The 13,850-nt window shown below is 38.6% G+C and overlaps 1 protein-coding gene across 3 annotated transcripts in view; it reads left to right on the top strand.

Annotated features, from left to right (window-relative positions):
* MAP3K20 (mitogen-activated protein kinase kinase kinase 20) overlaps positions 1-13,850 on the top strand; it is a 174,465-nt gene that overhangs the window by 70,908 nt on the left and 89,707 nt on the right. For all 3 annotated transcript variants that reach the window (XM_060016573.1, XM_060016574.1, XM_069540853.1), the window contains exon 3: positions 10,946-11,033. In XM_060016573.1, the coding sequence (XP_059872556.1) occupies positions 10,946-11,033 (88 nt within the window). The remainder of the gene's footprint in view (positions 1-10,945; positions 11,034-13,850) is intronic.

The raw sequence follows: 13,850 nt of genomic DNA, 5'->3' as shown, positions 1-13,850 counted from the left end.
TTGAGCAAGGGCAACTTTTAATAAAAAATATTTAGAGGGCTTTCCTGGTGGTGCAGTGGTTAAGAATCCACCTGCCAATGCAGGGGACACGGGTTCGACCCTGGTCCAGGAAGATCCCACGTGCTGCAGAGCAACTAAGCCCATGCGCCATAACTACTAAGCCTGTGCTCTAGAGCCCACGTGCCACAACTCCTGAGCCCATGCGCCTAGAGCCCGAGTGCCACAACTACTGAGCCCACGTGCCACAACTACTGAATCCCACACGCCTAGAGCCCGTGCTCCGCAACAAGAGAAGCCACCACAATGAGAAACCCATGCACTGCAGTGAAGAGTAGCCCCTGCTCGCCGCAACTAGAGAAAGCCCACACACAGCAGCAAAGACCCAACACAGCCAAAAATAAAAACAAATAAATAAATAGATTTAAAAATATATATATTTAGATGAGAGGACTCATATTTTATTGCACTTTTTTTTAAAGGGGGGTGGAAATTTATAAAAAGAGGCAGAAGTAGAAGACCTAGTTGCAAACTTTATTACTGACGTTTACTAGGCTCCTGGGAAAAAAATGAACCTGCACAAATCAAGTCAATGACCCAGTTTTCTTAAGTCTTAAATATGATAAAAATATCTAACTTACTTGTGAGAGTCAAATAACATAAGTGTTTTGGAAATATTAAAGTGCTATATTTAGGTAAAAACACAGATAAACATAAAGTCAAATAGAATAAATACATGCAGCTAACTAATCCAAACCAATTACGAAAGTATAATCCACTGCTGGGAGAGATCTGATCTTTGCTCGTAAGCTTGACTTGACTCTGAATGATGAACTGATTAAAAAGGAAGGGGAAAGCCTTCAGAGAAAGGAATTAGCATTGGATAAGCACCTAGTATTTGCTAGACACTGGGGTAGGATTTCTGTTCTCCCTTAAGGAGACGGGCCCAGAGAGGTTAAATAACTTCCTTTAAATCACCCAGCTTATTGGTGGCATAGCCAAGACTCATGCTTCAGCCTGTTTGACTCCAGAGGATGTCCTAACACACCACAGTTAACTACCTCAGTTCAGTTTAGCAAATATCTATTGGGCACCCACTCTGAATAAAGTAGTTAATAATGCATCAATTTTTTTTTATAGAAATGGAAAGAAATTTAGAGCATGAAGGAATCTGGAAGATAATTTCGTCCAACCAAGTAGTTTTCTAGGAAGAAAACAAGGTCCAGAGTGACCAGGTGGCTCCAGGGCCGTCTATTTTGTAATTAGAATTTAAATTTCCACTCGCCTAATCTAGATTTTGTTTAAATTATATTGCTTTTCATTTAAAAAAAAAAAACCCTAATCCTTCGTTAGTTCATACTTCAAGTCTTATTCAAAGGCTTTCTTTGGGGAGGTTTTCTGTGTAATTTTAGCCCCAAGTGATCTCTTTGACCAAGTTACATAAGTTGTTTAGTGGAAAGTTAGGTGCTTGAATGTGCTTTTGTCACCCAAACTGAATACAGGTTGTTTATAATATATTTTACTTTTTCATGTCATCACAGTGATATTCTGTTGTGAGCATGAAGAATCTAAAGTCTCCTAGCCTTTTTATGCCTTGGAGATATCTCTTAAATCCCTATCCTTAAATCTTCACTATTTATTTCATTCAGTTTTAGCCACCCTTCCATCCTGCCAGGTTAGTCTGCCCTTAGTTGGGTATGTACTTAACTGGAGAGCAGCCTGATCCCTGGAGGGGAGCCTAGGCTGCTGTCCAAGCAGCTGCATGTGGTGAGTCTGCTGCAACCCCAGGAAAACCCTTGAGCGATTTAGACTTCCCAGTACCGGTGACATTTGTCATGCATCCCACATGGCTCCATCTTGACTGTTCATGAAGAGTGAGCAGAATGACTTGTTTATTTTTCCTTCTTAGTATTTCTAGCCATTTTTCTTCCAAAGAAAAGTTTTCATGACATCAAATGTCATGAGGAATATAGACTGTATTATATTATGGAACCTGAATTCAGTTCATTTATCCTTCTTTATTTCCCTGAATACCTAAAGGGCAGCATTTGAAAGAGAACGTACAGAACTGAGAGGTTTGCTGCTTGTCATGTTATTGAATGAGTCTCATTAAGCCAAAAATGACTCAAAGAGCATGACCTGGGTATGACTCTGGTGATTAAATACAGGATTGAGAATCATCCAAGCCTACTTTTAAAGTTGTTCTATAGCACTGAGTTTTTAGGAGGAATGGGGGCTGGTTTTCCATCTTGCTGTACATGTAAGAATCAAATTTTTATTTTAGGAAAATGCCTCTAGCCATGATACTCTTGGAGTAAAAATGCAATGAATTAAACAACTTTTTCTTGACCCTGGTTCTTGTGATCTGATATGTAAATCTTCTGATTACTGAGAGTGAACATTCTGACTCAGTTATCTTTATAATCAGAGCCTGAAAGAGTTAAAAGGGAAGGGAAGGTCTACCCACTTCTTGCCTGAAAGAACCAGGTATTTTGACCTTATAGACTTGTAAACACACTACTGTTTTAGGAGTTTTTAAATCAAGAATTTCCCCTTTTCCCTTACATTCCACTGCTAAGTCCGATAGTTCTGGGCTCTGTGGGGATAATGATAAGAGGTATGCTGTTCTGAGAAGACCGGTGGCATTGTCTGTTCGAACCCCTCCTGTTCATAAGAGGCCTGGTTCAGTTGTTGTAGAGTTTTGTGATACTAGCCCAAGCCTAGGAAGAGGGCTGTCTTAGTCCATTCAGGCTACTGTAACAGAATACCAAAGGTGGGATGGCTTATAAACAACAAACATTTATTCATCACAGTTCTGGAGGCTGGGAAGTCTGAGATCAAGTTGTTAGCAGATTCAGTTTCTGGTGAGAACCCACTTCCTGGTTCACAGATGGCCATCTTCTCGCTGTGCCCTCACAGGGCAGAAGGAAGGGGTGAGAGAATTCTCTGGGGTCACCTTTATAAGGGCACTAATCTCATTCATGAGGGCTTCACCCTCATGACCTAATCACCTCCCACAGGCCCCTCCTTCAAATACCATCACATTGGGGGTTAGGTTTCAACATACGAATTTTAGGGGAACACATTCAGTCTATAGAAAGAAGCCTTCATGAAATGTAGCCCCACTCCTGAGAATCAGGGCTCCATTTTTCAGTGTGTCGTAGAGGAGTGTCTGCCACAGTGGGTATGGAAAGTGTGGACTTGATAAGAAGCTGGCTTACTTGCAGAGGTGATTTTTGGAAATATAAATGGTAAAATGCATTGGGTAGAAAACTGGAACTGGAAGGTTTAAGACTAAGCAAGCCTCTGCATTCTGAATCTGAAAAAGTGCAATGAGGGCATGCTTGGAGAATAGCCAAACAGGGAAGGGCGGTCAAGAAATTTTGCCTGTTTGATTGTTGTGGACGGCAGAGCCTGCAAGAGGCAACTCGTAGCCATCCAAGTCTTCATTCTGAAAGTTCAAATCAACAATGAGCTGGTGAACATAAATTTCCATGTGGCTTCTACTATGGTTGTATAATTGATTGTCATTCTTATAAAATAATACCCTTAAGTAACCCTTATGCATGTAAAAGAACAGAATGAATATTAAAGCAAAGCCACACCCACAGGCATTTTAATCTTCTTACTGTCCTGTTCAGAGTAAACATTTACCTAACATGAACTCTTACCGTGGCAATTACTTAAACACATTTAATATCATTATCATCAAATACTATTTGTTCATCCACCCTTCAGATATTATTGAGTACTTCCAGTATATAAAGCATCTAACCTTTCTCCCTCATGTGGTATTATACTAGACGTGGTGCAAGATGAGCAACGTAGGGAAGGCTTCCCTCAAGAGCACTGGGCCACAGGAGCAAATGTCAGAAGGGAGAGGAAGGATGATGATTTAATAAAGCACTGAGCCAGACTCTGAATAGGTGCACTCAGTGCCCAGCACCTTTGTCTCATGGCCTCTCAGAGTCCATGGCCTTCTTCAGGAATAACCCAGGTGAACACTAGTTTGCTCTGGAGCCATATCAAGAGAAACTCATAGCTCAGAGGTTAACTAAACTAGTTTTTATATACCTAGGGTAGTTCTGGGGAGGTAAGGAAAGAGTTTTATCTCTTCCTGACCCAATCCTAGGGAAAAATCAGAATTTCCATGCAAATCAATATTTTTATATTTATATGCTCTAGTCATATATATTACATATAACGTACATGTATTACTTTTTCTGATTCAAAAATTATAGAGACTTATTGTAAAGAATTTGGGAAATATATAAAAATTTAAAATCATTTATGATTCTTTTTGCTACCTACAGATAACCACAATCAATATGTTATTTTATTTCTTCCCCATCTCTCTTCTTATATGTGTCATTTTAAGTTTTTTAAAAATGTGGGTTCATCTCATATCTTCTTGAACTTTGGGGGACTATACTGATCCTGGATCAGATTGGTATTTTGGAGACAGAGCTGTCTTTGGAGAGAGCCTTTGACCTTGAATGCACAGTGCAGTAAGGAGACTGCTTCCTTTTGAAGGATTGGATGAGCCACTTTTCTTCCTTTTACTATCATACTCTGATGGAATCATAGACTCTTGGAATTGGTGAGGACCTCAGAAATCAAGGTCCTCCAGAAATCAGGAATGTTTTAAATACCACACACCAGAGGGCAAGGAGGAGCAGCTGACACTCGTGGACAGTAGAAGTGTACCTTGGATTTTTTTTACACCTACTGTCTTTGTGGTCGGTACCACATCACAGGCAGAAAGATGGACCCTGTGAGACACAGTCCTGCTGCTATGTAGCGGCTAAGAGCTGTTGACAACCAGGGAGAAAAGCTTGTTCCTAATATAAGATGTAAATAGAGCCTGCCAGCCTCATGATATGGGTCTTCATAAACTACTGCTTTGATTTTATAGTGATAAGTAGAGTGCCATTGGTACCTTTCTTTCACAAAAAGAAGTGAACCCAACTTTATTTTTAATAAGTTATCACATAAATACATACAGACTGTATCAATGGAATATTTTTAAATGTAAAACAAGCTTTAAAACAAAATCTGGGCTTCCCTGGTGGCGCAGTGGTTGAGAGTCCGCCTGCCAAAGCAGGGGACACGGGTTTGTGCACCGGTCTGGGAAGATCCCACATGCCGTGGAGCGGCTGGGCCTGTGAGCCATGGCCACTGAGCCTGCGCATCTGGAGCCTGTGCTCCACAGCAGGAGAGGGCACAACAGTGAGAGGCCCGCGTACCGCAAAAAAAAAGAAAAAAAAAAACAAAAAAATCTTTCACCCCAATGTTCATAGCAGCACTATTCACAATAACCAATACATGGAAACAACCCCCAAGTGCCCACTGGTTTAAGAAGATGAGGCATATATATATATATATATATATATATATATATATATATATATATACACATACATATATATATATACATATACATACATACATATATATATACACACACACGTGTGCGCGTATATACAGTGGAATATTACTCAGCCATAAAAAAGAATGAAATATTGCCATTTGCAGCAACATGGATGTACCTATAGAATATTATACTAAGTGAAGTAATTCAGACAGAGAAAGATAGATATTATATAGTATCACTTATATGTGGAATCTAAAAAATAACACAAATGCATCTATATACAAAACAGAAACAGACTTACAAAGAAAACAAACTTATGGTTACCAAAGGGGAACGAGAGGGGAAGAGATAAATTAGGAGTATTGGATTAACAGATGCAAACTACTATACATAAAATAGATAAGCAACAAGGATTTACTGTACAGCACAGGGAACTATATTCAATATTTTATAATCTATAATGGAAAATCATCTGAAAAAATATATATAACTGAATCACTTTGTTGTACACCTGAAACTAACACAATATTGTAAATCAGCTATACTTCAACTAAAAGAAAAAAACTCATAGAATCTTTAAGGGTTCTATGGTAGCTCTCCAAAATTACAGAGACAAATTAAAATTTGGGATTAGGTTGAAAAAAGTTTTGAATAGAGGGAAAGGGATTGCTCTGAAGATGAAGATACTAATTAACTTAAAACCTTATTATAAAGCTGTTGAAAGTACTTTAAAGGAAGGATGTTAAAACTTAACCACCCCCTAAACTTAAATTTAGTTAAATTATGATACTTAGTAAATTTAGTTAAATTATGATATTTAGTTTCTCTTATTCTCTCTGATTGGATCAGCCATTTGGAACCTGCTGGTTGAGTTCTGGAAACATGGCCAACTGAGCTAATGGGTCATCTCCCCACATAAATGCTTAGAAATGCCAGTTGAAAGAAAATTAACAGAGTGCCCACCTCCTCCCCAAATCCCTGATAAGTTTTCCTATGAAGAAAGAAGGAGGGAGGGAGGGAAGAAGAAACCAGCCCCAACTGGAAACCATGGGAGCAGTCACATATCTTACTGCAAACACAATAGCTGTATAGACATCTGTGTGCTCTGATAAGGACATTACTACTAAACATTTTTATGAATCGACCTGTGGTTACTCCACTTGTCTGTCACATTGGGATCCTTTATTTTATGGAGAATCTTTGAGCATGAGTTTAAATTGCTGTAGTCTGTCCTGGTCTTTCCTTAAATCCTCACGTCCTAATCTGGAAAACTACTTATTTACCCCAAAGATCTTTAGACCTTGGGTTGTGTAACTCTTGGATGATTAGTAAATAGATTATGGTCATTCATCTCTGCAAAAGTCTAGAATAACATTTTTGAAACCTTTAAAATGTTTATTGTAGTAAAATACATACAGCATAATATCTGTCATTTTAACCATATTTAAGTGTATGGTTCAGTGGCATTAACTATAATCACAGTGTTGAAATCAACCATCGCCACTATCTATTTCCAAAATTTTTCCTCACTCCAAACAGAAATTCTACATGTTAAGTGATAACTCCCCATTTCTTCCTCTTCCAGTCCCTGGTAACCTCTAATCTACATTCTTTCTAACCTGTGAATTTGCCAGCTTCAAGATATGTCATATAAGTGGAATCATCCAATGTTTGCCCTTTTGTGCCCGGCTTATTCACTTATCCTAATGCTTTCAAAGTTCATCCATGTTGTGGCAAGTATTAGAACTTAATTCCCTTTTACGGCCAAATAATACTCATTGTATTTATCTACTATGTTTTGTTTATCTGCTCATCACTTGATGAATGCTTGGGTGGTTTCTGCCTTTTGGCTGTTGTGAATAATGCTGCTGTGAGTCCGCATACAAGTATCTGTTAGAGTTCTTACAATAGCGTTTTGCAAACAGAAATGTAAATACATTGTGTAGAAAAATGAAGTCATCTGGACTTCCAGTGTTGACTAAAATTGTTATTTCAGTGTAACTTGAGTAAACATAGACCTAAGAATTAACTCTTTATTGTGTATAGCTCATAAAATCAAAATCAATTTTTCAGTTAAATAAAAATGCAACTATAAAATCAATACAACAGAAATAAACAACTTTCATCAAATTATATGTACTAAAAATAATTCTTTTGTTAGTTTTAATAGTGTAAAAAGATATTTACAGTTTTCAGTACAATGGAGCATTATTTTAGCCTTCGTCATTGTTATGTTTCCTTTTTAATAGTGAACTTTTTAAAACCACTAATCCATTATTTTGATGTGCAGGCCATTTGCTAGAGTATCCCAGAATTTAAATCTGGAAAACAACAATCTAAGGAAAAATTATTTGCTGCATATTTACTTCAGCAATTTCCATTAATGAACTGTTGGCAAGCAGGTGCCTATAAAGGCAAATCTACATAATACATACGCTTGCTGTCAGTTACTGGCTGCTACAAGTACAGGTTTTAGTAATTCAGTTAATCCCAGGTATTTCTGTTGGAGTTTGTTTGAATTGTAACATGGTGTCACTTGACCTTCATCGATTGCAAATACCACTTATTTATTTAATCTACCTCTGCTTATTATTAGCCCATTTCCATGAAACTGCTACAGCACTCTAAAATAGCACGTTGTTTTCAAGATGTTAAATCAAATTCTTAGTTTATTAAATTGGAACCTAAAGTCTTATTCCATAAAAATGTCTTTTACTTACAAATCATACTGCAAGAGTTTTTTATAACTGTAAAAAAATTAAAATACGAGCACAACAAAGGGACACAATAGTTGTTCTGTCATTAGCATATGTCTACTCAAGAGCTGTTAGACATGCTTAGCAATACCTGAAAAGATAAATTCTCTCTCCAGGGTATAATTTGTCAATATCTTAAACGTAAGCATGAAAACTAGCTGGAACACTGAAAATTCCATGTCGTGCTTAATTATAAAATGGTCGTTCAGGGCTTCCCTGGTGGCGCAGTGGTTAAGAATCCGCCTGCCAATGCAGGGGACACGGGTTCGAGCCCTGGTCCGGGAAGATCCCACACGCCGCGGAGTAACTAAGCCCGTGCGCCACAACTACTGAGCCTGCGCTCTAGAGCCCGCAAGCCACAACTACTGAAGCCCGTGTGCCTAGAGTCCGTGCTCCGCAACAAGAGAAGCCACGGCAATGAGAAGCCCACGCACCGCAACGAAGAGTTAGCCCCCGCTCGCTGCAACTAGAGAAAGCCCGCGTACAGCAACAAAGACCCAATGAGCAAAAATAAGTAAATAAAATTTTAAAAAAAAGGTTCTCCAAGGATTCAGAATATTCTTGTATTTATTCTTTATTGTTACAAACATTTTTAATGGTCACAGGATTTAGATATTCCAAACAATATAACAAAACACACCAAAGGATAACAGTCCCCTATTTTGACCAATACTAGTCCCAACATTTATGCTTCCTAACATTGAACTCTCATGCTTTACTCACAAAAGAGTTGATCTGCCACTTAAAAATAGAGGGCTTGGGGCTTCCCTGGTGGCGCAGTGGTTAGGAATCCGCCTGCTAATGCAGGGGACACGGGTTCGAGCCCTGGTCAGGGAGGATCCCACGTGCCACGGAGCAACGAAACCTGTGCGCCGCAACTGCTGAGCCTGCGCTCTAGAGCCCGCAAGCCACAACTACTGAAGCCCGCGTACCTAGAGCCTATGCTCCACAACAAGAGAAGCCACTGCAATGAGAAGCCCGCGCACCGCAGCGAAGAGTAGCCCCCATTCGCCGCAACTAGAGAAGCCCATGTGCAGCAATGAAGACCCAATGCAGCCAAAAATAAATAAATAAAATAAATTAATTTAAAAAAAATAGAGGGCTTATGATTTCCAAGCTTCACATGAACTCAATTTTTACAACCAAGGTCATTTATGATTATTTAATGAGAAGTAGAATTGTCATATGGATGAATAATTGTATTTATTACTCAATTAATGCATTTTCTTTCTACTTGGAAAACTAAACTATGAGAAGGTTGTTTGATGAATACAGAACCTCTACACACAGTGGACGCTCAGTGAATGTTAAGGAATCGTTTTGATGGCTCCCTTCAACACCTATATTACTAAAAGAAAAAACTGTCAAATCAACCTTGATAGATGTCTCATCCAATCACGAATAATGTTCCTTTCTCTTGTTCCCACATTGACCCCTTGTCAACCCTCAACCTTCTGTTTTCTATCTAGTCACACCACCTTCAAAACAAGTTTCACAGCATTTTAAATGAAAACTCAACTCCTACTATGAAAAGAAAAATGTATAACAAATGTGCAAATTCCCAAAGGGGAGTCTCCTTTATGACCAAGGCTTCTCCATTTTTATTCATTGCTGACTTTAATTGTGCTTTTAATTCTTGATTAGCCATATTTTAACTCCACAAAATCAATAAAATTTTAATGACTACATGTAATTTACTTAATCTAGAGAACATCCTCCTGTAGACATTAGCAGATATACACTGTGGTACCTCTTTTATTTTTCATTTTAAAAATTAAGTTTAGGGCTTCCCTGGTGGCACAGTGGTTAAGAATCCACCTGCCAATGCAGGGGACACGGGTTCGAGCCCTGGTCCGGGAAGATCCCACATGCCACGGAGCAACTAAGCCCGTGTGCTACAACTACTGAGCCTGCACTCTAGAACCCGTGAGCCACAACTGCTCAGCCCACATTCCACAACTACTGAAGCCCGTGGGCCTAGAGCCCATGCTCCACAACAACAGAAGCCACCGCAACGAGAAGCCTGTGCACCCCAACGAAAGAGTAGCCCCTGCTTGCAGCAACTAGAGAAAACCCATGCATAGCAATGAAGACCCAATGCAGCCCAAAATAAATAAATAAATTAATTAATTAAAAACAATTAAGTTTAATAAACAGTATTTTTTACCATGACACTCTGCAGTACAGTTTTCTAATAATTAACACATTTCACAGTGTAAAGTCTGGCTTCCCTATCAAATCACCACTGAAGGTCAAGAATCCACGTGTCTGTCCTTTACAGTACTTTGCATATGGTACGAGAGCAATAATATATTTGGTTATAAATGGTTAGATAAATAATATAAATAGGTATTACCTGAATCTATTCCAGTAATAGTTAAGAAACCCTGCCGTAATTTTGTCATGACTACTCATCCAACCGACAGAAGTTCAGTCTTGTTGCAGTCTCCCAAAAGAAATATTATGCAGGAAAAAATGTATTTGACTTTTAGGAAGAGGGCTTTTACTGTAAATAAATGTGGCATCTCCCCTCTTTAGTCATCCCCTTCCACTGTCAGTCATGCCAGCTTGCTAGTAAGCACCTCTTCTGCCGCCAGTTCAACCCCACTTCTTTTTTAAATTTTTCAGAAAGCTTCGATATATAAATCCTTAGTCTGTCAAGAGTGCTGCCAAAGACAGTTTTATCAGCATCACATACTTGTTGAGCACATATACATCTTTGTAAATGTATGTAAAAGAAAATTGAGTAGGAAACTTATTTTATGAGACTTTTATAAATGTGAAATTTTATGCAATTTTCTATTTGATTTTTGTATAGGCAGAAATACTCAGTGTCCTCAGTCACAGAAACATCATCCAGTTTTACGGAGTAATTCTTGAACCTCCCAACTATGGTATCGTCACAGGTAAGAACTCTATTTGACTTTTTTCTTTCCCCAATTACCTAGCTTTAGATTCTTTAATATGCTAAAATGCTTAATATTAGGTTCTGTCATGAATTGTGTGCTACTGTCAGATGTCACTTTTGTTGCTATAAAGCATTAATAAAACTGATTATATCAATATAATTAAGAATGGTGTTTCCACTTCTACCCATGTTTAATTGTGCTAATTATATCTGCGTAAATGCTATTTAAATGCACTCGCAGCTGCAGTACCAATATTTAAAGGTGCCATTTAACTAAAATTTCATTTAATTAGTTGAAATGAGCGATGTTTTTTGTAACTCTGTGACCTTTTACAAATTAAGATTTCTTGAGCTATTCATGTTATAATTCTTTGCAAGGCATTTTAATCCCGTTAGAGCATTCTTCCTTCAAGGCCTCTGACATGAGAATATTTTTCAGATTTGGTCATCTGCGTTGATAATGACCTTGATCTAAATTATCACATAATTTGGAGCAGCAGTTTATAACTGATGGAAATACCCTTTCCAAAAAGGAGCACACAGAAAATTTTGCCGTATAAAAACACAGAAAGGCACATATTTTTAACACTTTATACTCATATTTGTATAATCCAATGAGCAACTTCAGGTCTATGATAAGTATGGTGCTCAATTTTACAATACGTAACTTTGACCAGGTTCTTTATCACGGCAGTTCTTTGATCAAAACAAAGCAAACAAGAAAACCTTAAAAGATTAGCCCTCTCTTCTACTGTAGTGTCAAGGACTTGGATTGTCTTTATATAAAATAACAAAACACCCTCAGTAAAAAGGGCTGGATTAGGTACTTCCTTATAAATTATCTCATCTAATAGTTAGAATAACCCTATGAAATAGCTAAAGTAATTTTATTTCACATAAGAAACTAAAACTCTAACTTAAGTACTTTCCCAAGGTTACCCAGCTAGTGGTAGAACCACAGTGGTATACATTTCTCAATTTGATTATACAGAATCTCCTCTTCTTGTATGCAAGAAGCCTATGAGCACACTGTAGATCCAATGGCTGTGGAGGGCCGACTGTACTGCTCCATTTTATATAAGGGACTTGAGTATCTGTGGATTTTGGTATCTGCAAGGGCTCCTGGTACCAACCCACCACAGATGCTGAGGGATGACGTACGTACACGAACTGAGTCAAGTGTGGAAGATCAAATGGGTAGGGGATGATAGCACTTGCCCTGCCTCTTGAAATGAACACAAATAAGTCTTAGTACGGGAAGGTTAAGGCAGAAAGAGACAGGCACACACACCTTGATCACCCCGCCTAGCTAGCTCCCCCTCTTTAGAACCTCATTGTCTTTCTCAGATGTTGGGGTTCTGAGGGGGGAATCTTGAATGGCTTGAATCTATTCCAACCTGAGTGTACTTGTTAATAGAAAAGGTTATTACAGCAGGCAGCTGTTGTCACTCATACTGAGGACTTGAAAGAATAATTTATCAGAGTGATGGAATGGAATGAACACCAGAATAGGAATTGAGAATGAAATCTTGTCTTGATTCTGCCAAAGCTGCATAGGTGGGTCACTGATGATCTATGTCTCAGTTTTCTCATACGTGAAGGAAGGGACTAGAATTGATGATTTCTGGGTGAGAGGGTGTATGTGTATGTGTGCACCTGTGCGTGCTGAAACTTCTCATCCCAGAGATTTTCTAAAATCTGCTTATAAGACCTGGAACAGAGTCCAAGAGGCAGCTGCCATTTTATTTCCCTTGGAAGGGAAGTGAACATCTTTCCCCCAGATCTGCAAAGAAATGGGGTGACTAGAATCTCAATCTCCAAAGTCAAAAGAAAAGATACGATAGTGGACCATCTTTTCTCTGATCTTTGGAAACCTTAATTCTGTACTACCGTGCAAGCAATAGCCATGAACTGGAGTAACTATCATAATTTCAGACAAAATAGGCTTAAGAAAAGAAATATTACTAGAGATAAATTGGGTCATTTCATAATGATAAAAGGATCAGCATATCAGGAAGATACAGCAATTGTGAATGTATATACAGCTAACAATAGGTCCTCAAAGTACATGAAGCAAAAATTGACAGACTTTAAAGCATAGTCGGTTCAACAATAATGGATTTCATTACCCCACTCTCAGTAACTGAGAGAACAACTAGATAGAAAATCAGCAAGGATATAGAAGACTTGACAAACGCTCTCAACCAACTCTACCTAACGCACATACATAGAATACACCGCCCAACAAAGAATATATATTCTTTTCAAGGGCACATGGAACATTCTTTAGCAGACATAAGTTAGGCCATGAAGTAAATCTCAATATATCCAACAGGACTGAAAAGTTCTCCAACTACAATAGAATTAAGTTAGAAATTAATGCAAGAAAGAAACCTGGAAAATTCCCAAATATTTGGAAATTAAACAACATATTTCTGAATACCCAGTGAGTCAAGAAACTACAATGGATTTTTAAATACTTTGGACAGAGAGAAAAGGAAAATGTAGCATATCAAAATTATAGGTGGCAGATAAAGTAGTACTTGGGGGGGGATTTATAGCTTTAAACATCTATGGTAAAAAAAGAAAAAGGTCTGGGCTTCCCTGGTGGTGCAGTGGTTGGGAGTCCGCCTGCCGATGGAGGGGGCACGGGTTCGTGCCCCGGTCCAGGAAGATCCCGCGTGCCACAGAGCGGCTGGGCCCGTGAGCCATGGCCGCTGGGCCTGCGCTTCCGGAGCCTGTACTCTGCAACGGGAGAGGCCACAGCAGTGAGAGGCCCGTGTACCGCAAAAAAAAAAAAAAAAAAGGTCTGAAA

This window comes from Delphinus delphis, chromosome 7, assembly GCF_949987515.2.
Source record: "Delphinus delphis chromosome 7, mDelDel1.2, whole genome shotgun sequence".
NCBI lineage: Eukaryota > Metazoa > Chordata > Mammalia > Artiodactyla > Delphinidae > Delphinus > Delphinus delphis.
Note: the sequence above shows the minus strand (reverse complement) of the source record. Positions and strands in the feature narration are given on the sequence as shown.